This window comes from Vulpes vulpes, chromosome 5, assembly GCF_048418805.1.
Source record: "Vulpes vulpes isolate BD-2025 chromosome 5, VulVul3, whole genome shotgun sequence".
NCBI lineage: Eukaryota > Metazoa > Chordata > Mammalia > Carnivora > Canidae > Vulpes > Vulpes vulpes.
The window spans coordinates 66762479-66789900 of NC_132784.1; the positions used below are offsets into that span (position 1 = coordinate 66762479).

A 27422-nucleotide genomic window follows, 5' to 3' on the forward strand; every position below is an offset into this window, starting at 1 on the left:
CGGGTTCTCCTATAACTGGTTAAGACAATTCAATAAATAAAGCACTTTAATTGAAAATTAGATTCAATTAAATAATATAAAAATTGAGAAAGATCATGAGTCTAACAAATTCAAAGTTTTAAAGAAATCTCGAAGTGAGGGAGTTGATAAATTCAGCTCCACTGAGATCATACTTTGTCCACTGGGCTCCCCTTTGCAATATTTGCCCTGTAAAACCTTTATGATCATGTTAATACCCTTTCCACATTAGAATTTTACAACCTAGGTCGGAGCTAAAAATTTCAATGTGTGGAAAATCCAAGCATCATAACCACTACTAAAGATTTAAGCAACATCGTACTTTGGATGTAAAGCTGAAAATATTTGTACTAGCTTATTAATAAATTATAAGAAAAACAGGAATTCAGAACATAACAGGATATAAGCAAAACACTCGGTTGTGCAGCCCAATTAAAATAAAAACAATATATAAAAATAGCTTTAATAACACCACTAAAGTATTTAAAATCTCTTCCCAGGTGATTCAGGAGAGAGGATGTTAACTGTTCACAGGGCCCTCCCGTCCCCACACAGCCCACAAACTCACCATCTTTAAAATCGCCCCATAGAGCCGTAGGAGCACTTTTCGAGGCTCGTCACCAACGGTGGCCACAGTGTCAGGTAAGGAGCACTGGAACAGCATGTTACTGAGGCCACCTCTGTTGGAAGACGAGAGTAAGTGTCAGTGTTTTGAAAGTCAGCTAAACTGCTCTTCTTGGACAACTATGGATGAGAAGTCAGGATCCTGTGGGAACTGTTCCTGTAGAAGTTTTGACAGACTCTCAGGATACGTGCAACATACACAATAAGCTCCACAGTGTTTAGATCAATTCCAGAATCACATTAAAAACAAGCAAATTCCAGAGCAGTCTGGGTGGCTCAGCAGTTTAGCGCCTGCCTTCAGCCCAGGTTGTGATCCTGGAGACCCGGGATCGGGTCCCACATCGGGCTCCTTGCATGGAACCTGCTTCTCCCTCTGCCTATGTCTCTGCTTCTCTTTCTGTGTCTCTCATGAATAAATAAAATATTTTTTAAAAAACAAGCAAATTCCCTATCTGTTCTTCTTAGATTAATGTTGGAGGTGAGCTCTGTTTAAATTGCATGTGTGCACCTGAGCATGGCATGTGCCTCCAGAGAAGGAGCAGAATGGAAGAGAACCCAGCGCACACTGGAGTGGGGGACATCTCAGAAGCATTCCTTCAGGCCCATGTTCTTCTAGTTCTAAAATTTCCACTATATTCTCATAATGACCAGGTTAAAATCTTTTTTTTTTAAGATTCTATTTATTTATTTATGAGAGACACAGAGAGAGAGGCAGGCAGAGACACAAGCAGAGGGAGAAGCAGGCTCCATGCAGGGAGCCCAACGTGGGACTCGATCCTGGGTCTCTAGGATCACGTCCTGAGCCGAAGGCAGACGCCCAACTGCTGAGCCACCCAGGCGTACCACCAGGTAAAAATCTTGAAGCAATACTTAATCCACCTCCCCCCAGAACCTTCCACTTGAAGTATATATAGTTCCATGTTATGGAAAATGTCTCAACCAATTTTGACTAATAGCCTTTGCAACATTAAATTTGGGACGAATCAAAAATAAATAAACAAACAAACAAACAAATAAATAAAAATAAAAAAACAAACTTTGGGACGAATCACCTGCCCAGGTTGGACATGATTAGGTATACAGGAAAGATAGTTAATGGAGGAATCGGAGCTAAATGAAGGAATAAACATCTGTACAATGTGGAGTTCCAGACAAGAAGCATCTCATCTGCAGCAGATTTCAGAGCCCTAAATCCTAATATTATCCAGCCAATAAATCTTAAGGAACTATTCCCTAAGCAAAGCACTATGCTGGAAGCTAGGATAATAAAAATCTAAACTATGTTCTGGCCCTTGCCCTCAAGAAACAGCCTCTCTAATGAAGACAAACCAGGCATAAAACTGTCAGAATTCAAAATCACAGGGCAGTGTCTGAGGTGACACACTTGAGCCAATTGAGTCCACCCCTGCCTGTCAAAGGCTTCAGCATCATATGGTAGTAGATGAACAACTCTGGGAGAGAAAGCCACCAGGAGATCGAACTACAGCTTTCTAGAAGGACACCCCCCCAGTCACAGGAGGCACCAGCTTTTCCCCTGCTTCATCCATAAACCATCTGTCCAGTCAAGCTATGTTCTCCAAAGTGAGACTAAAATACACACCTAATTTATACCATCAGGTGCAGAATTACACAGGCATTAGGAGTAACACTGGCAAGCACTGCCAAGAGCTACAGAATACAGACCAGAAGATTGTGTGGGGAGAAAAGAGAACAGAGAGAAATTTTACATGAAGGCTTGTTAATGTTGGTATATTAACATTAGCTAACAATTTTGAAAATTTTGCTTCTGTGGCAGACCCTCTCCTTCCTTTCCATATTTTACTCAAGCAGCAACACGGCTAGCTGCCTTCATGGCTAGGTGTGCCCATGTGCCCAAGGGCTGACAAAAAAAAAAAAAAAAAAAAAATATATATATATATATATATATATATATATATATATATATATATATATATGACATTCTCATGGGCTTTGTCCCTTTCTTCCTGTTCTCTATCCTGCTGTCTGAAACAAGGAGATGATCGTGTGTCAATTGCTAAGCTCTTGTCTCTGAGCTCCAAATCTATACTTTAGTTCTCTGTTGTGATGCGGAGCTGGGGGCTCCACTAGTTACAAATCTCCTTTGCCAGTTGCTCCCAGTTAGGTTCTGCCAGTGGGGGCATTGGAAGGAGGCTGGAAGGTGGGAGGAAGGAGATATACTTGCTTGTTGTTCTTGTCTGAGTGCTGTAGTAGCAACAGGGCAACCCCCACTTCTTTCACCAACCTCAGAACCAGCCTCATGGCACCTTTGCAGGGATATCAGCTCAGAGGTCTGGGTCCCAGCTCCAGGGGGATGCTCCTCAAGTTCTCAGATGCCAGCAACAGCCAGTAGTGCTCTCTCCACAGGGGGTGGGGGCCCCAGCTCCAGGGTTTGATAACCACAACCTCTTCCCTCTGACCCCCAGCCCAGAGAAGGGGCTGCTTCCTGGAATTCTGTATGCCAGTGGGTCCCATTTTTGCTTTTTTGGTTCTCTAATACCTGTTCACCCAATTTCCTATATTAAATTCTCTATGTTGAAATGTCTAGTGTTGTTTTCCCCTTCTTGCCAGGGTCTTGACTGGCACATATGGCCAGAGCTTTAGTAGCTTCTTAGATCATGAGCCCAGCCTAGGAAGGCAGAACAGTTAGCTGAAAGGAGCCTGTATCTCCAATGAGTCCATGGAGCTGCCATACCTGCCCAGCCTGTCTTCTAGACCTCTTAACACAAGACAGAAATAAATTTGTGTTATTCAAGCCACTATTACTCTAGAGTTTCTGTTACAAGCAGCTAGACCTAGTTCTAACTGATACAGCTTATCACAATCCACTTACTCCTGTTCTCCCAATCTGCAAACTTCTCTTTACCCTGCTCTGCTACCTAAAACTACCTATAGTTTAAGACCAAGTCTAACCTTTTCAAGAAGCTTTCACCTTTTTCCCTGCTAGTTCCTTGAAGGCAGGGGTAATGTCTCACTACAATTCTCAAGACTTAGTGACCCCAAATGGTAGGTGCTCAGTAAAGCTTTTCTGAAGATGACAACAATCAGCAGCACTATTGTCCCACTGAGTCTTCTCTAAACTCACTCCTGTTATTTTGTCTTACTAGGTCTAGTGGGTTAGGCTTGGCTCCCTAATTAATTAGACTGTAAGCCCCCTAAGAGAAGGTCCTGGGGGAAGGCATTATGCTACGAGAAAGACCACTGGCTTGAGAGCCAGCAATCCAAACCCCAGTATTGCCACTTACTAGCTGTGTGATCTTGGGCATATCGCTGAACCTCTCTGAGCCTCAAATTCACCCCTCTGTAAAAGAGTTGCACTTTCGTTTTTTTCTTTTGTCATTTTATTTTTTTTAGGGGGGGGGGGGGCAGAGGGATTTTTTTTTTTTTTTTTTTTTTGGAGAGAGAGAGAGAGAGAGAGAGAGAGAATTCCAAGCAGGCTCCATGCCCAATGTGGAGCCCGATGTAGGGCTCAATCTCAGGACCCTGAAATCATGACTTAAGCCAAATTCAAGAGTCAGATGCTTAATTGACTGTACCCCCCAGGCTTCCCTCTTTAGTCTGGGGCTGTAGTGTTCAACAGGTTAGCTCAGTTCACCCTCTCCACAATCCTTCAGGGTGGATGCTGATACTACCTCTCATTTATAAGACAAGGACACGAGACAGAGCAGGATAGCACCATGCATGCCATGCTAAGCACATGGTAGGTGCTATGGGAGCAGCATGATCACAAGAGCGTTACATCAGGACTAGTCTATACAAATGTACATAAAACAGAGGTCTTTTTTTTCTGTGGCTGCTGTAACATATGACCACACATTCCATGGCTTAAAACAATAAAAATTTATCTTACAGTTTTGGAGTTCAGACGCCAGGAAATAGGTCTTATGTGGCTAAAATCAAGATGTCAGCAGGGCTGTATACCACAGTCCAGGAAACACATACAAAATGACAAAAAGTTGATTCTGATTGAGCTAATGAATGTCAAAGGACAGTGCTTACTGGGGGGCAAGAGGAACTGGTGTTTAACTGGGACAGAGTTTCAGACCAGGAAAATGAAAGTGTTCCTGAGATGGATCGTAGTGATGGTTGCACAATAGTGTGAACATCCTTAATCCACTGTATACACTTAAAAATGGTTAAAAATAGTAAATTCCATCCTGTGTACATTTTACCACAATGTTTTAAAAAAAGGAATGAAGTACTGACACCTGCTACATTATGCTCAGTGAAAGAAACCAGTCACATACTCTACTATTCCATTCATGTGAAATGTCCAGATCAAGGCAATCTACAGACAGAGAGATCAGTGAGTGCCTAGGGCTGGGGGCCAGGGTCTCCTTCCAAGATGAGAAAAATGTTCTAAATTTTGTGAGATGACGGTTGCCCATGCCTGTGACTATACTAAAAACCACCAGATATACACACTTTAAATAGGTGAATTGTATAAAATATGTGAACCATATCTCAATAAAGTACTTTTTAAAAAGAAAAATGATTTTTTCCAACTGTAATGATTTTTTCTTAACTAATTAAAAACTTGAATGTGCTTCTGCAGAAACTATGTTCCCCAGATGTAAATAAAACTCATATTTTAAGAATTTTTTCAGGAGTACCTGAGTGGTTCAGTCAGTTGGGCATCTATCTGCCTTTGGCTCAGAACATCCTGGGAAGGAGCCCCATGTCAGGCTCCCTGCTCAGTGGGGAGTCTGCTTCTCCCTCTCCCGCTGCCCCATCTCCCTGGTTGTTCTCTCTCTCAAATAAATAAAATCTTAAAAAAAAAAAAATACTTAAAAGCAATCATGAGTACCTGGGAATCTTTGCAAGAACAAAGACCTCTTTTTCCAAAAGGTAAATCAGTTGTCTACCCCAGTGAAGGAAGAGCAGAAAGATCAGGGAATCCAAGGCTCTCGTTTTCTCCCAAGTGAGCCTCAAAGCACAGGGGAAGCACAGGGACAGTGTGGAGGGAGGAAGATGCGAGCAGCCTTGACCTTTCTTCTCAACTCAGAGCAACGCTTCTAGTGCACGACTTATCAGAAGTGCCCTGCCACTGGCTCTTGGCTACCAGGCGACAGGATAGGCATCCCATCAGTTAAAAGCCCTCGTTTTCCTTCCTGTCACACACTCTTGAGAGTTCAGTCAACAGTGGGAGCAAACAGATGAGCTACTGTTCTAAATTGTGTAACTCCATTCAAAGTTTAATCCCGTGCTCCTAGAGAAGGCAGGCAGGCCAGCTCGGCCAGAAACCAGCTCACAACCTGGAAACCCTTCATCTTTTGAATTATCCATAGCCCCTGTTGCTCAATAGGCTATAACAGGAGGAAGTAAACCGTCGGTTTTTAGTTGACAAGCAAGATAAGTGAAACAAGGTCATTATCCCAGATGACCCAACTGTGAGAAACCACCTAAAAAAATGCCAATTACCAATGAGCCAAACATGACTGGGAATAATAAGATATCTTGGGAAGATATGCCACAGATATGGTAGCAAAACTATGATGGCCCAATTTACCATATAATTTTTCCTCCTAAGTAAAACCTCTGGAACTCACAAGGATTTCAAACAAGTGGCAGAACAGCTTTATAATAAACATACAAGTCATAGTTGAACTTAGGAGACACAATATACTCAAGTAAGCAAAACAGCAAATGAAATGAAACAAATGCATGTATTTCACATTCAACACATGTCAGCAGCCCATAGGAGGCAGAAAACTGAAAGCGCAGAAGGCACTCCTGGCGGGTGCGCTCCCCAGGCCGAGGGCACGGCGCCCATCCCACCCGCAGGCCTCCAACACAGAGCCAGTGGACTAGTGAGCAAAAAAAAAAAGAGCTTCTTGCAGACAAACCATTGATCAGTTATTAAAATAATCCTTTCAGGAGTGCCTAGGTGGCTCAGTCTGTGAAGCATCTGCCTTTGGCTCAGGTCAGGATCCCAGGGTCCCGGGATTGAGCTCCGCATTGAGCATTCTGCTCAGTGGGGAGCATGCTTCTCATTCTCTCTCTGCCCCTTCCCCTGCTTGTGCTTGCTTTCTCAAATAAATAAATAAAATCTTTAAAAACAAATAAATAAATAAGATAATCATTTCAATTTCTCTGGATATAGGGAAAAAAAACATGCAATAACAGCACAAAGAACAAATTTCAAGCTGAAGAACTATGGCTATTGGGTTTCTGTGCCAAATAAAGTACTTTGTGAAAACAAAGCCACACAGCAGCCCTGAGGAGCACTGTGCTGTTTTCATCGTATTCCTGTTTATATTCACCACGAGCAATAAAGAACTCAGGTGACATGGGTGTGCTTTTAAGGACTCAGCTAAGCTTTATCAATTTTACTGGAACAACTAAAGTAGGCTGCTTATATTGTGTAGTAAATTGTTTGCCTTTCAGATTTTAGAATTCATGTTCCAAAAAACCATGTTAATATGGACCCTCAAAATAAAAACTATAACAAGTTACCTAAATTCTACCATTCAAACATAACCAGTTTTCAACATTTTGGGTGTTTTTGTTTTTGTTTTGTTTTGTTTTGTTTTTTAAGTAGGCTCCATGCCCAAGGTGGGGCTTAAACTCACAACCCTGAGATCAAGAGCTACATGCTGTACAGACTGAGCCAGCCAGGTGCCCCTAACATTCTGGGATTTTTAGTTGCCATTTTCCTAAGCTCTTTTTCTACTTCTTATTGAAATTGGGATCAGGGCACCTGGGTGGCTCAGTGGCTGAGCGTGTGCTTTGGGCTCAGGTTGGGGTCCTGGGATCAAGTCCTGAAACAGGCTTCCCAGAGGAAGCTTGCTTCTCCCTCTGCCTATGTCTCTGCCTCTGTCTCTCATGAATAAATAAAATCTTTTTTAAAAAAAATCCTAGGGATCCCTGGGTGGCACAGCGGTTTAGCACCTGCCTTTGGCCCAGGGCACGATCCTGGAGACCCGGGATCGAATCCCACGTCGGGCTCCCGGTGCATGGAGCCTGCTTCTCCCTCTGCCTGTGTCTCTGCCTCTGTGTGTGTGTGTGTGTGTGACTATCATAAATAAATTTAAAAAAATTTTTTTTAAATCCTAAAAAATAAATAAATAAAATTGGGATCATCCTGAACATATTACTCTGTAACATTCCTTTTCCATTTATAGCAACATTTTCGATCAATTAAGCATTAAAAACACGTTTTTTAATCATATATAAAAAGTTTTTAAGGTTTTATTTATTTATATGAGAGAGAGAAAAAGAAAGACAACAAGAGAGCATAAAAGCAGGGGAGCAGCAAAGGGAGAGGGAGAAGTAGGCTCCCCACAAAGCAGGGAGCTTGATGTGGGATGGGACTTGATCCCAGGATCTTGGGATCATGATCTGAGCAGAATGCAGGTGCTTAACCACCTGAGCCACCCAGGTGCCTCTCATGCATACAATTTCATCTTAGAGACTAAGCACGGTTTAGCTGGAAACCATGGGCTTTTCCATAACTTTTTACTTCTATCCATAACTCTATAGTATAGACACCTGTACATCAAATTTCATGCACAATCTGATGAGACCCTTAGTTACAGTTGGGTTTTTCTAGGTCAAAGGGCACTAATGTTTTAAAATTCTTGATGCCCATTGTCAAAGTGTCTACAAACAAGCCACACCACTTACTCCTTGCCTGTCAGCACATTAGAACTTCTGTTTCATATTATTTATTTTTTGGCTAAGATTTATGTATTTGAGAGAGAGAGAGAGTATGTGGGGGTGGGGGGGCAGAGGTATAGAAAATCTCAAGCAGACTCCCTGCTGAGCAAGGAGACTGACACGGGGCTTGATCTCCTGACTCTGAGATCATGACCTGAGCCAAAACCAAGAGTCAGATGCTTCATCCAGGTCCCCCATCTCATATTCTTGACTTATCTATAAGTCTATAGTCTTATATCTATAAGTCTATAGTCTGGTTCAATGGAAACTCATATCAAAATATAACTTTAAAAAACATCAAACGGCAGGGCACTTAGGTGGGTCAGTCAGTTAGGCATCTGACTCTTGGTTTCAGCTTGGGTCATGGTCTTAGGATCATAGGATGAGCTCCAAGTCAGACTCCCCACTGGGCAGGGAGTCTGCTTTCACTCTCTCTGTCCCTCTGCCCCTCTCCCAGCTTGTGGATACATACTCTCTCTAAAATGAATAAATCTTTAAAAATAAATAAAAACATCAAATTGCTAATGATGATAACTAACTTTTCTAAGTCTACAATATACAAGAAGTTATTAACAAAGGCCATGAAATATTTTAAGTTAAAAAATTGTTGCATAGGATATATTTATAGGGCAACCCCGGTGGCGCAGCGGTTTAGCGCCGCCTGCAGCCCAGGGCGTGATCCTGGAGACCCTGGATCGAGTCCCACGTCGGGCTCCCTGCATGAAGCCTGCTTCTCCCTCTGCCTGTGTCTCTGCCTCTCTCTCTCTCTCTCTGCATCTCTATGAATAAATAAATAAAAATCTTTTTTTAAAAAAGCATATATTTATAGGTACATCAATACAGAAAAAAATACAGTTATTAAAATAAATCACAAAACATTCTTAGAGTTAGTTTTATTTAAATGACTTCTTGGGGGCGGCTCCTGGGTGGCTCAGTCAGTTAAACCTCTGCTTTCATTTCAGCTCAGGTCAGGATCCTGGGGTCCTGGGATTGAGGCCCACATCAGGGTTCCTGCTCAGTGAGGAGTCTGGTTCTCCCTCTGCCCCTCTCCATGCCCATGCTCTCTCTCTCAAATAAATAAAATCTTTAAAAAAACAAATGACTTCTTGGTGACATGCATCACTGAGTCCGTGTTAAATAACTTCATCCAAAACTGATAAAATGTGGATCCATTACCCTTATGAAGCCATGCAATCAACTGCACTAATCACTAAGGAAAGAAAATTGGAAAATGTAAAATTGCAGATAATCTAAAATTTTAGTTGACCTAAAGACGGATCCAAGATATGTGTCACAGTAGGCAACATACTAATCAACATTATTAAAAAGAAATTTGGGAAATTCCAATTCCACAAAATTATTTCAAAACAGAACCACTTCATATAACACTAAGATCTGGTATTTGATGTTACTTCCTCTTCAAAGTTCCTAATAGGGGATCCCTGGGTGGCGCAGCGGTTTGGTGCCTGCCTTTGGCCCAAGGCGCGATCCTGGAGACCCGGGATCGAGTCCCACGTCGGGCTCCCAGTGCATGGAGCCTGCTTCTCCCTCTGCCTGTGTCTCTGCCTCTCTCTCTCTCTCTGTGACTATCACAAATAAATAAAAATTAAAAAAAAAAAAAAAAAAGAAAGCTTTCAAAGTTCCTAATAGCAAGACATATCAATCATGCCTTCTTAGCGTGCAAGGTCTTCCCCAAATAGAAGCCCAAATGACAACAGGTTCCATATGGTCAACTACGAACCACAATGTTCCAAAATACAAAGGACTATTAATTCTCTAATATATCAGCTATTCCATTACAAGTACATCTCTTACTAAAAAAAAAAAAAAAAAAATTCAAGTGTTCCACAGCACTTAAATCAAAAACACAGATCATAAAAGATTTCAAAATTCTGAATGAAAGGGGATCCCTGGGTGGCTCAGCGGTTTGGTGCCTGCCTTTGGCCCAGGGCGCGATCCTGGAGTCCCGGGATCGAGTCCCGCGTTGGGCTCCGGCATGGAGCCTGCTTCTCCCTCCTCCTGTGTCTCTGCCTCTCTCTCTCCCTCTATGTCTATCATAAATAAATAAATAAATCTTTAAAAAAAATTCTGAATGAAAGATCAGAATCTTATTTCAGAATGAAACAAAATTTTAACGCCAATTCAGAATGGTGATCATCTCTGGGCAAAGGAAGGGAACCTGAGGCCAATTTAGCAGAATGTTCCAATTTGATAAAGCTATTTTACTTTTATAATTCTTTACTACTTTATAAATGTTTGTAATTTTAAGAATACTTTTAGAAATGTTTAATTATTTGGAAGGGGAGCATTTGTGCTCACATATGCCCATGAGTTGGGGGGAATGGCAGAGGGAGAGGGAAAGAAAGAGAATTCCAATCAGACTCCCCACCAAGTGGCTCAATCTCATGACCCAAGAGATCATGTCTAAGCTGAAATCCTAAGTCAGACACACAACTGACTGAGCCACCTAGGTGCCCCTAAAGGTCTGTAATTTTTAATAATGAGCTTATTTCACATAAAACTTTATGGCTGGGATGCCTGGGTGGCTCAGTGCTTAAGCATCTGCCTTTGGCTCAGGTCGTGATCCCAGAGTCCTGGGATCAAGTCCCATATCAGGCTCCCCACAGGGAGCCTGGTTCTCCCTCTGCCTATGTATCTGCCTCTCTCTCTCTGTGTCTCTCATGAATAAGTAAATAAAATCTTAAAAAAAAAAAACTTTATGGCATCTAATACACAATCAACAGCATACACTATAATGAACTCTTCTCAAAAAATCAAAAACCAGGCACCCTTGTGGCTCAGTCAGTCGAGCAGCTCACTCTGGATTTGAGCTTCAGGTCATGGTCTCAGGGTCCTGGGATCAAGTCCCAAGTGAGGCTCCATGCTCAGCAGGGAGTCTGCTTGAGGATTCTCTCTCTCTCTTCTCTCCCTCTCTCCCTCCTTCCCTCTACTCCTCCCACGCTTACTTGCATGTTCTCTCTCTTCTAAAATAAATAAATCTAGGGCAGCCCGGGTGGCTCAGCGGTTTAGCACCACCTTCAGCCCGAGGCCTGATCCTGGAGACCTGGGATTGAGTCCCATGTCAAGCTCCCTGCGTGGAGCCTGCTTCTCCCTCTGCCTGTGTCTCTGCCTCTCTCTCCCATTAATAAATAAAAATCTTAAAAATTAAAATAAAATAAATAAATCTTAAAAAGAAAAAAAAAAGTCTGTTGGCAATGTAAGGTCTGTATAAAATCAAGATCATTGGTAGCAAGGAAAATGTGGTCCTGGTAAAGATCACAGTGGGTCAAAGCAACAGCCTTGTCCACTATCTTCTCAATCATAATGGAGGATATTTCCTGAGGTTCACAGAGATTCTCTTTGACAGAGGCTTCGAAAGATCAGTGACATCTTCAAAAGGTTAAACATCAAGTTACCACATGACCCAGCAATTCCACTCCTACACATATATTCAAGAGAACTGAAAACATGTTCTCACAAAAACTATACACAAATGTCCATAATGGCCAAGAAATGGAAAAACTCAAATGTCCATCAACTGATAAACAAATTATGGTATATCATGCAATGAAATGTTATTCAACCATAAAAAGGAATAAAGTGCCATATGTACTACAACACGAACAAATCTTGTACTACAACACGAACAAAACATTATACTAAGTGAAAGACAATGGCCACAAACATCCAAGCATATTGTGTGACTCTTTTTACATGAAATGTCCAGAAGATACCAAGTGGATTAGTGGTTGTTAGGTACTAAGTGGGGGGGAGCATGGGGAGAGATTGCTAATGGTACATGATTTATTTTTGAGGTGATGAAAATATTCTGAAAAGATGGTGGTGATTATTGTAGAACCCTGTAAAAAATACTAAAAATCTGGGACGCCTGGGTGGCTCAGCGGTTAAGCATCTGCCTTTGGTTCAGGATGTGATCCTGGAATCCCAGGATCGAGTCCCTTCTTCAGGGAGCCTGCTTCTCCCTCTGCCTGTGTTTCTGCCCCTCTCTCTCTCTCTCTGTGTGTGTGTCTCTCATGAATAAATTAATGAAATCTTTTTAAAAATGCTAAAAATCACTCAATTTAAAAGGGTGAATTTTATGGTATCTCAATAAAGTTGTTATTTTTCTTTTTGGATCAGTGATAGCCAACTTGCCTTAAGTAGTTCACTGTAGACTGAATATTAATTGATTTACCTGAACCATCCTCAATATTAAACCTCTGTCTTATCCAGGGCAATCATTATTTGATTAAAATCTGCCTCCAACCACTGAACACTTCCAGGGGAACTGCTAGATCCTAAGAGCCATCAAGCCCATAAAAAGACTCCTCTGGTTTTAGACTCTAGAAAAAGAAACATTACTAAGAGCTTTGGAATGAGAAAAGTTACCCAGTTTTAGGAAACCTCTCCATAGCTGCATGATAAGTTCCCAGCTTCACACACCCATTTTTACTCCATTTAGATATGGTACTTTTCCCCTACCACTACTACCAGGGGTCCTTTTCTCTGGTCCTGACCATCTACTTTGGGTTTTTTCCTTCACACAATTATTTTTTTGCCACCCTTCCTTCCTCCCTTTGAGACCAGTAAGAGAAGGCTCTCACACAAACACAAACCACCACCTTCTCTTCTCCTCCCACTCTCTCATTGCCAGGGTTTAATTCTGGCACGTTAGGGCATTGTAAAACCCATCAAGAGAAAAATTCTAGAATAACATCCAGAGAGGGGAGGTTTGCTAACACTTGCCTCTCTTGCCCTTTGCCCTCCTCCTATAGACTCACTTCCATGCTGTTTATGCTCTCTTGGCTTTTCAAAGTCTTTAACTTACGCTTTAGTAGCTATGGCCATCTCTGCACAGAGGAGCTTCCACAGTGCTCTTTAATGCGGCATCCGGATTTCCACCACTGAGGAGACAGGCCAAATGCAAAGGCAGGAAAATGAAGAAAATCAGGAAGACTCAGAAGAGATGGCATTTTTAATAGCACACAGGCAGGAGAAAGTAGCCAAAGTATGACCATAACATCAGGCATGAATTGCCTGCCTACTGATAATATACACACCCTACTGAATCTTAAGCTTCTGGGATCCCTGCGTGGCGCAGCGGTTTGGCACCTGCCTTTGGCCCAGGGCGTGATCCTGGAGACCCGGGATCGAATCCCATATTGGGCTCCCGGTGCATGGAGCCTGCTTCTCCCTCTGCCTATGTCTCTGCCTCTCTCTCTCTCTCTCTCTCTGTGTGACTATCATAAATAAATAAAAATTAAAAAAAAAAAAGCTCCTTCATTCACAATCCACAAATGGACAAAGGGCATTTGACAAAAGATCTGTTTGCAGTTCTCATTAATCACATGGAGTCCCTGAAAAGGTCAGAGACATCTGGAGGATCCTCAGCCTCTTCCACGTGACCCTGCCCTTGATGCACATAAATATCACCTGATCCTGGACTGTGACAGGATGTATGTGTGCATAGGTTCCTTCCTCTTTCTTTCGGAAGATTTATTTATTTTGGAGAGGAAGAGAGAGAGCACAAACAGGAGGGGCAGAGGGAGAAGGAGAGAGAATCTCAAGCAGACTCCACACTGAGCATGGAGCCTGAGAGAGGGCTCCATCTTATGACTCTAAGATCATGACCTGAGTTGAAATCAAGGGTCAGATGCTTAACCAAATGAGTCACCGAGGTGCCCCTGTCTGCATAGGTTTCTTTCTTTCTTTTTTTAAAGATTTACTTATTCATGAGAGACAGAGACAGAGAGAGAGAGAGAGAGAGAGAGGGAGAATGAGAGAGGCAGAGGGAGAAGCAGGCTCCATGCAGGTAGTCTCACACGGGACTTGATCCTGGGTCTCCAGGATCACGCCCTGGGCTGATGGCAGCGCTAAACCACTGAGCCACCCAGGCTGCCCTCTGCATAGGTTTTTAATGCAAGGTATATCTGACTAGATATGAGGGTAGGAATGTCTTTTGACTATTACCTATCTAAAAGACGGGACTGATCAACACACAGTCATTTGGAGTCCTTGGATACTTTTGCACATAGCTTACAAGCAATGGGTACTGTTACAGACAACTGATTATCAAAATAAATCTCGGCAAAAATAGGGACAGGTGAACATAATCTACTGCCAAAACTGAAGAGTGTATCTGAATGAATATTTGAAATATCCATCACATTGTGTTAGGACTGTGCTGGAAAAGGAGTCTGATTTTTTTTTTTTTTTTTTTAAGATTTTATTCGAGGGTACCTGGGTGGCTCAGTCGGTTAAGCATGTGCCTTCAGATCAGGTCATGATCCCAGGGTCCTGGGATGAGCCCCACATTGGGCTCTTTGCCCAGCGGGAAGCCTGTTCTCCCTCTCCCTCTGCTTCTCCCCCTGCTTGGGTTCTCTGTCAAAAAAATAATTTATTTTATTCTTTTTTAAAATGTTATTTTAAGTCACAGAAATTAAAAGGACAGCATAGGAAATATACTCAGTAATATAATAACATTTCTTAGTGACAGATGGGGACAACACTCATCATCATGGTGAACACCAAACAATGTGTAGAACTACTGAATCTTATGCTGTATACCTGAAACTACTAATACTATAGGTTAAGATACTGCAATAAAAAATAAAAATTTAGAGCTGCCTGGGTGGCTCAGCTGGTTAAGTGTCTGCCTTTGGGGGCACATGTATGGCTCAGTGGTTGAACATGTCTGCCTTTGGCTCAGGTTGTGATGCTGGGGTCCTGGGACCAAGTCCTGCATTGGGCTCCCCCCAGGGAGCCTGCTTCTCCCTCTGCCTCTGCGTTCTCTCATGAATAAATAAATAAAATCTTAAAAAAAAAAAAAAGTGTCTCCCTTTGGCTTAGGTCATGATGCCAAGGTCCTGGGATTTAGCCCTATTCTGGGCTCCCTGCTCAGCAGGAGCCTGCTTCTCCCTCTTCTCCCTACTCTTGTGCTCTCTGCTGCTATCTCTGTCTCTCTCTCTCTCAAATAAGTATTCTTTAAAAAATATACATTTTTAAATAATTTAAGTATTTAAAAAACCCAAAAAACCAAAAAGCTCACAGAGTATTAAAGCAGGAGGACCCAGAAATATCATTTAAACCAGAACTTCTGGGCACCTGGGTGATTCAGTGGTTGAGCATCTGCCTTTGGCTCAGGTTGTGATGCTGGAGTCCGGGAATCAAGTCCCGCATCAGGCTCCCTGTGGCCTGCTTCTCCCTCTGCCTATGTCTCTGCCTCTCTCTGCGTGTCTCTCATGAATAAATAAAATTAAAAAAAAAAAATAAACTAGAACTTCTCGAATTCTCTCAACAAGTGTTTCAAATGCCAGTTGAGAACAAACAGGCTTGTTCTCTCATAAATTCAAACTTTCATATACCTATTCAGGCCAGTTTTCAGTTTTAATAAACACAACTGGTAAATACAAACTGCTCTCAGAATCTGTTAATACAATTACCCTCTTGGGGAAATTTATAAGATTACACTGTGGCTTGAGTACTGATATGGGCATTCTAGTTTGATAAGCACAAATCTAACCCTTTACTTGATTTTATAGACAAAGGAGTAGTTAAAAAAATAAGGAAAAGAGCCTGTAGCACCATCCTTTCCCACAGAACTCTACTGTGTTAACAGTAAAGCAGCTCAGGGAAATTTGCATGTTACCTACACACACAAGGCAAATCCACAAAAACCTAAAAACCTGCAAAGTGCAAAATAAATCAAGTTCCTCACCATTCACTACTAGGTCATCACCATTCGAACAGGTTACTCAACAAGTAACCATTAAGTACAATTAGTTTCCAGACTTAATAGCAATGTAGAGGTTTTTCAAGGAGCAAGAAGGAAAAGGACATTTCCCCACCAGGAGGCAAATGAGACAACGCCACTGACATAGAAGCAGGTTAAGTCACCATTTAGGGCACAGTTGTACTTCGCCTGAAAGGCCAGAGGTGGCAGAAGTGCTCCCCATTGAAACACAGATAACAAATCCTTTGAAATTATCCAACCAGAAGAGAGGAAGCAAAGGAAGGTGGCTGCCTGCTGCAGTGGCTGGAAAAGCTACGTCTTGGTTTCCTATGGTCGACCCTGTCCCCTGTCCTGTGGGACAGCACAGCACTGCCCGTACAGGCCTCACCCTTTCTCCAGCCATAGAGCCGCAAGAGCAAGCTGTCCTCTTGGTTACATAGCACATACAGAGGAAACAAAGGCCCCTTCACAAAACCTTCCAGACTTTCTACCCACCTTACTGAAAACACTGAATACTACCAGCAATTCCGGTTGCTCTGAAAAGTTCACATAGCTTGTGAATACACTCCATGTGTAAAAGAAGCCAAATCAGAGTGGATAAGATCATCTAAACCCCAGGAATATCTCAGCCCCAGGAAAAAAAGCTGAATAGTCCAGTAGATGTGACCTGCTTCAACACATCAGCATTAGGAAGCTGGCACAGACAGTGTAGATCTTGGGCACCTGTGAATGTCACATCCTGACATTCAAGTACTCGGTTTATGGTTAAGAAGTAGTTGGGTGTTTTTGACGAAGAACAAGTTTTAACTACAAGTTATGAGGCAAACATACAGGAGAGAGCTTCTGAGCTAGTCTCTGCATTTGTATCTAGGAATGGCTTCAATATTTTCAAGTCTTTACTACAAAAAATATATTCTTTAAAAGTTTTGGAGTACAATCACTTTGCTAGATAGGGTTCACAGTAATACATAGATTTTATTTTAGTAACATATTTTTAAATTGCTTTAAAAATGGCTTGCTTGGGATGCCTGGGTGGCTCAGCAGTTGAGCGCCTGCCTTCAGCTCAGGGTGTGATTCTGGAGTCCCAGGATCGAGTCCCACATCGGACTCCCTGCATGGAGCCTGCTTCTCCCTCTACCTGTGTCTCTGCCTCTCTCTCTGTCTCTCTCATGAATAAATAAAATGAAAGAAAGAAAGAAGAAAAGAAAACAAAAGAAAAGAAAAGAAGAGAAAAGAAAAGAAAAGAAAGAAGGAAAGAAAGGAAGAAAGAAAGACAGACAGACTTGCATCCTTTTTTTGTAGACTTAGCAGGGCTCATAGAGATTAATTTCTATTTTATTCCACAGCGTTCTAAGCAGGAAAAATTCATGCTATAGTAATATAAGTTAGCGGAATGTCCAAAGTCTTGAAATAGGACATTCTTTTTTTAAAAGATTTTATTTATTTATTCACGAGAGACACAGAGAGAGGCAGAGACATAGGCAGAAGAAGAAGCAGGCTCCTTGTGGGGAGCCTGATGTGGGACTCAATCCCAGGACTCTAGGATCATGCCCTGAGCTGAAGGCAGATACTCAACTGCTGAGCCACCCAGGTGTCCTGAAATAGGACATTCATAATGTCAAACGTCTACATGTATTTTTCCCCAATTTTTCAACACTTTCTAAAGTTTTTTTTTTTTTTTGTAATCTCTCTCTTTTTTTAAGATTTATTTACTTATTTGACAAAGAGAGCACAAGCAGGGGGAGCAGCAGAGGGAGAGGGAGAAGCAGTCTCCCTGCAGAGAAGGGAGCTCACGGCAGGGATCAGGACCTGAGCCAAAGTTAGATGCTTAACTGAATAAGCCACCCAGGTGCCCCCCTTTTTAGTAATCTCTACACAATGTGGGGCTTGAACTCAGGATCCCAAGATCGAGAGTCACATGTTCCACCAATTGAGCCAGCCAGGCACCCCTATCTTTTTCCAGTTTTTAAATTGTGGTGAAATATACAACATTAGCAGTAAGTACATTCACACTGTTTAGCGGCATGAAGTACATTCAGGGGCAGACATCTGGGTGGCTCAGTGGTTGAGCATCTGTCTGCCTTTGGCTCAGGTCAAGATCCCGGGGTCCTGGGATAGAGTCCCATATTGGGATCCCCAGAGGGAGCCTGCTTCTCCCTCTGCCTATGTCTCTGCCTCTGTCTCTCATGAATAAATAAATAAAATCTTTTTTAAAAAAAAAGTATATCCACTGGCATTAAGTACATTCACACTGTTTTACAAGCATCACCACCATCCATCTCCAGAACTCTTTTTATCTTGCAAAACTGAAACTGTGCCCGTTAATGCACTAACTCTGCACTTTACCCCCCATCTCAGCCCCTGGCCACCCCCATCAACTTTATCTCTATGCATCTGACTGCGCTAGATATCTCAGAGAAATCAAATTATACAGTGTGTCTTTTTGTGACTTGCGATTATTTTATTTTGCATTTAGTCCTCAAGGTTCATCCATGCTATAGCAGGTGTCAGAATTTCCTTTTTTATGGTTAAATAACAGTCCATGTAAATGTGCCATTTTGCTTATCCATTCATCCATCAAAAACATCTATGTATTTTTAATCAGTTGGAAAAGGACCCATATCTAGGTGCAATCAGCTCCATGCTCAGAGAATGATAAACCACAGGACCTATCTGCTCTAGAGAAACCTTTAACGAAAGATTTTCATCTGCTAAATTAAGATGGGAGGTCATTGGGATGCCTGGGTGGCTCAGCTGCTTGAGCATCTGCCTTTGGCTCAGGTCATGATCCCAGGGTCCTGGGACCAAGCCCTGCAATGGGCTCCCTGCTCCATGGAAAGCCTGCTTCTCTCTCTCTCTCTCTCTCTCTCTGCCTATCTCTTCCCCTGCATGCTTGTTCACTCTGTCAAATAAGTAAATAAAATCTTAGAAAAAAAAAAGGGGGGGTGGGGGGAGGCTATCTGGTCCGCACCTAGCCAACTGTATTTTACTGAAAAGCAAAAAAGCCACTGAAACTTCTGCAAACTGTCTACATGTAACATGGCATCAAGTCCAATACACACAGGACTCGTCTCCTGGATGCTTACAGCCTGATCCCCTCAAAATTTCACTTTTTCTAAAAGTCAAATGACTAGGGGAAAAAAATTCAAACATAACTAGTATCTCAGCAGGAAAATGATCCACAAGTGTAAAGGACAAGATACGCGGAAAATCAGACAGTGGTAATACCAAAACAGCCAATGAATTTGGAGCGCAAATAAAATAAGGGGGAAGAGGGATTTTTGTAAAATTTCTTCTAGCCATCTAAACCTCATTTTGAAACAACCATGACTCAGGTGAAAAACAAAAACCAAAAACAAAAATAAACTTCAGTGAAATGACAGCATCAGTGTGTGGAAATGAATAGCTGCCTTAACCCCAAGCCTGGAGGCAGTGTTAAGAGAACAGCTTTTGACCTTGGTGAACTGCTGGCTCCCACAGACAGCTGTGTAGCCTTGGGCAAGTTACTTGATGTCTTTTAAGCCTGTCTTCTCACCATAAAACAGTGTAGTAGTATCTAATAGGGATTTCTGTGACAATCATGAGGTAATGTCAGCTGTTCATCAGCAAAAGTTCATCGGTAAGAGTATGCCAGACAGATTAAAGAGAAAAGCTGGTCTTAAGTGCTCTATTCCAAGGGCTGCTCAAGCTCTGCACTCTTAACACATTGGGTCCAAGAATTCTTTTTGGAGGAAGAGTAGGGACTGCCCTTTGTACTGTAGGATGGTCAGCAGTACCCCTTTCCTCCACCCACTAGATGCCAGGAGTGCCACCACCAATCGTGACAATAAAAAATGTGTCCAGACATTACCAAATGTCCCTCAGAAAGGGTTCCTAAAATACCCATTTCAAGTCACTATTCTTAGCACCCTTGGAACGTAGCATGCTCTCACCTAAGAGGCTCTTCCATCTTTCAGAGTTCAGGGGTGCTGCCACTTTCTCCATCTCCCAGCTCACATGGACATCCTAGGCCTTTTTTTTTTTTTTTCAACTGTTTCATCATCAGTTCCTAGGCTACGCTCAACAGAAAGAGTACTGGCCACAGTGAGATGTATAAATATGTAATGAAAGCCATGGAGAGGCACCTGGCTCGCTCAATCGGTAGAGCATGCAATTATTTTTTTTGGTAAAGATTTTGTTTATTCATTTTACTTTTTTTCCCTAAAGATATGTATGTATGTATGTATGTATGTATTTGACAGAGAGCATGAGAGAGCACAAACAGGGGGAGAGGGAGAGGGAGAAGCAGGCTCCCCATTGAGCAAGAGGTCTCAATCCCAAGACCCCAGGATCATGACCTGAGGTGAAGGCAGAGAGAGCCACCCAGGCAACCCTATTCATTTTACTTGAGAGAGAGAGAATGCACATGAGGGCAGAGGGAGAGAATCCTAAGCATATCCTGAACTGAGTATGGAGCCCAACATGGGCCTTGATCCCATGACCTCAAGATCACAACTTGAGCCAAAACCAAGAGTCAGACACTTAACCAACTGAGCCACCCAGGCACCCCAGGCATGAAACTCTTGATCTCAGGGCGTGTGAGTTCAAGCTCTACATAGAGTGTAGAGCTTCTTTACATACATACATAAATATGAAAGACATGGAGAGTACAACCTAATTGTAGATGCAAAACAGACTTGTGAAAAGCTAAAGACAAGGGCTGTGCAAGGACAGGACAAGATTTTCCACCAGCTGATAGAGGACAGTGAGATAGTGGAAGGGTCCACTATAGGTAAACCCAGAAGGAGAACATGGGCATCATTAGCTGGGCAAGCCAAGAGACTAGCCTGAAAATAAAATCCTGGAACTAACAGAATTATGGGAAGGTTACAAGATACAAAAGTCTGAGCATCAGGGTGGCTCAGTCGGTTAACTGTCAGACTTCTGATTTTGGCCCAGGTCATGATCTCTGGGTTGTGAGACTGAGTCCCAATGCTCCGTACTGGGTGGGCATTGGGTCTGCTTAAGCTTTTGTCTCTCCCTTTCCCTCTGTCCCTGCCCATCCTCTCTTTAAAAAAAAAAAAAAAAGTCCATCACTGTCCCATATGCCAGCAATGAATAAGTAGAAATTAAAATTAAAAGCATATTATCATGTACATCAGCAACCAAAAAAAATTAAACATTTATGTATAAATGTCACAAAATATGTACAAGATCTATAGAAGGAAAAATACAAAACTCTTTTTAAAGATATCAAAGAATAGGGGCAGCCCCGGTGGCCCAGCGGTTTGGTGCCACCTTTGGCCCAGGGCGTGATCCTGGAGACCTGGGATCAAGTCCCATGTCGGGCTCCCTGTATGGAGCCTGCTTCTCCCTCTGCCTGTGTCTCTGCCTCTCTCTCTCTCTCTCTGTGTGTCTCTCATGAATAAATAAATAAAAATAAAATCTTAAAAAAAAACAAGATATCAAAGAATAAATAAAATGGAAAGATATTCCATGTCCATGGATAGAAGGACTCAGTATACTGCCAAGATGCTAGTTCTTCCTTACTTGATGTACAGCTCCAATGCAATTCCAATAAAAATTCCACCAAAATGTTTTCTCAATATTGACAAATTCTAGTTTATTTGGAGATGCAAAACACCCAGAGTAGCCAAATCAGTATCAAAGGAGCAGAACATAAATAAATAAATAAATAAATAAATAAATAAATAGCAAGCTGAACAGACACAGGACTAACACTATGTGACTTCAAGACTTAGTACAAAGCTACAGTTAATTAGGACAATGTGGTGCTGGCAAAAGAATAGCAAACAGATCGATGGAACAGAGTACAGAGCCCAGAAATAGATCCACATAAATACAGTCCACTGATCTTGCCAAAGAGCAAAGGCAATTCAATACAGAAGGGACAGTCTGAACAAATGGTGCTGAAACAACTAGACATTCACATAAAAATGAAATCTAAGGGCACCTGGGTGGCTCAGTCGGTTAAGTGTCCAACTTTTGATTGCAGCTCAGGTGTTGATCTCAGGGTTATGAGTTCAAGTTCTGCATTGGGCTCCACACTGGGCATGGAGAGAAAAGAAAAAGAAAAAGAAAGAAAAAGAAAGAAAAAGAAGAAGAAGAAGAAGAAGAAGAAGAAGGAGGAGGAGGAGGAGGAGGAGGAGGAGGAGGAGAAGAAAAAGAAAAAGAAAAAGAAAAAGAAAAAGAAAAAGAAAAAGAAAAAGAAGAAAAAAGAAAAAAGAAAAAAGAAAAGAAAAAGGACACCTGGGTGGCTCAGCGGTTGAGCATCTGCCTTTGGCTCAGAGCGTGATCCCAGGATCCAGGATCGAGTCCCACATCAGGGTCCCTGTGAGAAGCCTGCTTCTCTCTCTGCCTCTCTCTCTCTCTCTGTGTCTCTAACAAATAAATAAATCTAGGAAAGAAGAAGAAAGAAAGGAAAGAAAGGAAAGAAAGGAAAGAAAGAAAGAAAGAAAGAAAGAAAGAAAAGAAAGAATCTAGACACAAACCTTACATCCTTTACAAAAGTTAGCACAAAATGGATCCTAGACCTAAACATAAAATGCAAAACTACAAACCACACTATCATCTAAACAGCCTTGCTCGGGCAGCCCAGGTGGTTCAGCAGTTTAGCGCCGCCTTCCGCCCAGGGTGTGATCCTAGAGATCCAAGATCGAGTCCCGCATCAGGGTCCCTGCATGGAGCCTGCTTCTCCCTCTGCCTGTGTCCCTGCCTCTCTGTCTGTGTGTCTCTCATGGATAAATAAATAAAACCTTAAAATAAACAAACAAACAAATAAATAAACAGCCTTGCTCATGGTGATTACATTTTACATACAACACCAAAGGCACAATCCATGAAAGAAATGATTGATAAGGTGGAATTCATTAAAAATTTTTTTTTTAAGATTTTGTTTATTTATTCAACAAAGAGCGTGAGCACACAAGTAGGGGGAGTGGGAGAGGAAGAAGCAGGCTCCCCACTGAGCAGGGAACTAGACTCAGGGTTGGATCTCCGGACCCTGAAATCCCAACCTGAGCCGAAGGTAGATGCTTAACTAACAGAGTTCCAGGGGCCCCTGGAAATCATTAAAACTTAAAACTCCACAAAGACACTATTCAAGAAAATAAGGTGACAATCACAAACTGGAAGAAAATATCTGCAGAAGACACACTGGATAAAGGACTATTAGCTAAAAGATACAAAGACCTCTTAAAATGCAACAAAAAAATAGGCAACTCGATTTAAAAAATGGGCAAAATGGGCAGCCTGGGTGGCTCAGCAGTTTAGCACTGCCTTCAGCCCAGGGCGTGAGCCTGGAGACCCGGGATTGAGTCCCACGTTGGGCTCCCTGCATGGAGCCTCCTTCTCCCTCTGCCTGTGTCTCTGCCTCTGTGTGTGTGTGTGTGTGTGTGTGTGTGTATGTGTGTGTGTGTGTCTCAGGAATAAATAAAATTTTTTAAAAAATAAAAATAACATAAAAAATGAGCAAAAAAACCTAAACACAAACCTCACCAAAGAAGATATACAGGAAAAAAAAAGATATACAGAAGGCACATAAGCAGATAAAAAGATTCCCCATGTTATATGCCATTAGGGAATTGCAAATTAAAACAAGATGCCATGGGCGCCTGGATGGCTCAGTCGGTTAAGCATCTGCCTTCAGCTCAGGTCATAATCCCAGGGTCCTGGGATGGGATGGAGCCCCACGTCGGGCTCCCTGCTCAGCGGGGAGTCTGTATCTCCCTCTACCTCTGCTGCTCCACATGCTTGTGCTCCCTAACTCTGTGAAATAAATAAATCTTAAAAAAAAACAAAACCCCAAAACAACAAGATACCAGTGCACATCTATCAGAGTGGCCCAAATCTAGAACGCTGATGCCAAATGCTGGGGAAGGTGTGGAGCACCAGGAGCTCTCCTTCAGTGCTGATGGGAATGCAAGATGGCACAACCACTCTGGAAGAGAGACTGGTCATTTCTTACAAAACAAAACATGCTCTTACCACACAATACAGCAACTGCACAACTTCGTATTTACTCAAAGAGTTGAAAACTTGCATCAACACAAAAAGCTGCACGTGGATATTTACAACACTTTTTTTTTTACAACACCTTTATTCATAACTGCCAAACTTGGAAGCAACCAAGATGTCCTTCAGTAGGTAAATGAATAAACTGTGGTACATCTGGGTGATGAAATATTATTCAGTATTAAAATGAAATATACGATCATGATATAGTAAGCCATGAAAAGACATGGAGACTTTTAAATGCTTACTGATAAGGAAAGAAACCAATATGAAGGCTACATACTTTATGCTTCAAATCAAAGAACATTTGAGAAAAAGGGTTGGGAGGAGAGAGGGACAGGCAGAGGACAGAGGATCTTTAGGGCAGTGAAGCTACTCTACAGGATGCTACAATGGTAGATACATGACATACATTTGTCCAAACCCATTGAATGTACAACGCTGAGTGAACCTCAGTGTAAATTAGGGACTCTGAATGATAATGACATCAGTTCATCAACTGTAACCATGTACCACTCCGGTGGGGTGACAGGGGACACAGGATATATGGGAACTCTGTACTTTCTGCAATTTGGCTGTGAATCTAAAACTGCTCTAAAAAAATAATAATAATAAAATAAAACTGCTCTAGAAAAGTTAAGTTCTGGGACGCCTGGGTTGCTCAGTGGTTTAGCACCTGCCTTCAGCCCAGGGCATGATCCTGGAGTCCTGTGATCGAGTCCCACATCCAGGTCCCTGCATGGAGCCTGCTTCTCCCTCTGCCTGTGTCTCTGCTTCTCTCTCTCTCTCTCTCTCTCTCTCTGGGTCTCAAATAAATAAATAAATAAATAATTTTTTTAAAAAGTTAAGTTCATTAATTTTTTTCTAAGTAAGCTCTACATCCAAAGTGGGTCTTGAATATATGACCCTGAGATCAAGAGTCACATGCTCCATGGACTGAGCCAGGCAGGCACCCCAAATTTATTAAGTTTTTTTTAAAAAGTAAGGCCACTTTTGGATGCCTGGGTGGCTCAGCAATCTGCCTTCGGCTCAGGGCATGATCCCAGTCTAGGGATTGAGTCCCATATCAGGCTCCCTGCGAGGAGCCTGCTTCTCCCTCTGTCTGCATCTCTGCCTCTGTGTGACTCTCATGAATAAATAAATAAATAAAATCTTAAAAAAGAAAAAACCGGGTGGCTCAGTGGTTTAGTGCCAACTTCAGCCTGGGGTGTGATCCTGGAGACCGGGGATCGAGTCCCACATTGGGCTCCCTGCATGGAGCCTGCTTCTCCCTCTGCCTGTATCTCTGCCTCTCTCTCTCTTTCTGTCTCTCATGAATAAATAAATAAAAGCTTTAAAAAAAATAAAAAAGTGGGGATCCCTGGGTGGTGCAGCGGTTTAAGCGCCTGCCTTTGGCCCAGGGCGCGATCCTGGAGACCCGGGATCAAATCCCACATCGGGTTTCCTGCAGGGAGCCTGCTTCTCCCTCTGCCTATGTCTCTGCCCCTCTCTCTCTGTGTGACTATCATAAATAAAAAAAAATAAAAAATAAAATAAAAAGATTTAAAAATAAAAAATAAAAAAGTAAGGCCACATGAGGGACCAAATTTTCACAGTAAATAGTAAAAACAAAATGTAAATGAAACTTCATCTTGAGAAATGAAACTAAAAGTTATACATAACATAATTTAAGGGGATCCCTGGGTGGCACAGCGGTTTGGCGCCTGCCTTTGGCCCAGGGCGCGATCCTGGAGATCCGGGATCGAATCCCACGTCGGGCTCCCGGTGCATGGAGCCTGCTTCTCCCTCTGCCTGTGTCTCTGCCTCTCTCTCTCACTGTGTTCCTATCATGAATAAATAAAAAAATTAAAAAAAAAAAACATAATTTAGGTTATAAATGTAACTGTGTACATAAGAAGGAAACTAAGTAGGGAATTTTGGTATACTTTTATCAAAAAACTTATTGATAACACCATAAACTACAACTCACTCCCTATCTGATCCTTACCGCATTATTGTGCAAATATGTCTAGGGATTTGGACAGTATTTTCATGGAATTCTCTCAGTTTTTTGGTAATTAAATTATTCTACTTGGGAGATCTCAGGGTATCACCTTCTCTATCAGTTTTCAACTGTTAGCCAGTCCGTGGGATGTAATGTGTCAACAGGTATGTGTGAGGCTTTAAAAGCTCTCAAACGTTTTTTCCATCAAACTTCATGAAATCTTAAAAGATCTGCAATTTCATTTCACAACTGATTGTGACTTTTACCAATCATCAATGAGAATGGTAACAAACCTTTGATTTGATAAGCCTGAACAGAAGCTAGTGAGCAGCTGTGATGGCAGGCATGGACAAAACTTTCAAGTGGTCAGTTTATTAATGACGATGTTTATGTTACAATAATTCCTTTTTTTTTTCTTTTTTTTTTTTTTTTTTTTGAGAGAGAGCAAGCATGAGGAGGGTCAGGGTTGAGGTAGATCTTTAGCAGATTCCACACCCAGCACAGAGCCCCATGCGGGGCTCGATCTTACAACCCTAAGATCATGATCTAACCCTAAGATCATGAGCCAAAAGCAAGAGCTGGGCAATTAACCAAGGAGCCACCCAGGTGCCCTAATGTGATCATTCTTATCTTTCCCTATAACACTCCTCGCTACAGGGACTCAAGCAAACAATAGTCTGGTTAAAAAGACCCCTGTCATTACAGATAAGAGGATAGCAAAGAGGTCAATTTAAAATTCAGTGCCCACCAGGAGTCAGGCACAATTCCATTGCTAGAGATAGAGAAGAATAGAAAAAGCCCCCTAAAAAAAAAAAGAAAAAAGAAAGAAAGAAAAGAAAAAGAAAAAGAAAAAGAAAAAGAAAAAGAAAATGCCCTCTAGGAATTCAACCCAACAGAAATGGCAAAGAATAAACACAGAAATGTGGTAGCTACTGTTGCTGTGAAGCTGCGTATGGTTATGAAGTGCTACAGAAAAGACATAAATAAAGAAATTAATTCTGTTTCTCCTTAAGCTAGGCCTTGAAGGAGGAAGTTTAAAAGCAGACACACCAGGCTGCCAAGCCAAGTATAAGAGCAAAGAAAGGCCTAGAAATGAAAGCACAAAGCTCATTCAGGAAACGCAGGGTCCCGTGTAAGGAGCTCATTGCTGCTTGCTTCTGGTTAGAGGGAAAAAGCAATTTTCAAACAATAGCAACAAAAAGGAACCACTCTAGAAAGGGAGGCTGGGGCCCAAGTTTAAAGCATGCAAACAAGTCTGGATTTTATTCCCCAGCCACAGGAAGCCACATAAACTTTGAAACAAAGAGTAACAATATTTGAGAAATACCTAGCAAGGGGACCCAGAACTCGAGGAGGGAGCCCAAAGCACAAGGA

General features: G+C 42.1%; 1 protein-coding gene across 18 annotated transcripts in view; it reads right to left on the minus strand.

Moving 5' to 3' along the window:
- The window catches only part of CHKA (choline kinase alpha), a 68129-nt gene that overhangs the window by 37284 nt on the left and 3423 nt on the right, over positions 1-27422 (minus strand). For 12 of the 18 annotated variants that reach the window (XM_072758553.1, XM_072758540.1, XM_072758543.1 and 9 more), the window contains exon 2: positions 587-698. In XM_072758553.1, coding sequence (XP_072614654.1) covers positions 587-682 — 96 coding nt within the window. In that variant the 5' untranslated portion in view covers positions 683-698. Of the gene's footprint in view, positions 1-586; positions 699-5467; positions 5658-13147; positions 13225-27422 lie in introns of those variants that run through there. The other 6 variants (XM_026004251.2, XM_072758544.1, XM_072758548.1 and 3 more) reach the window with 2 other exon arrangements.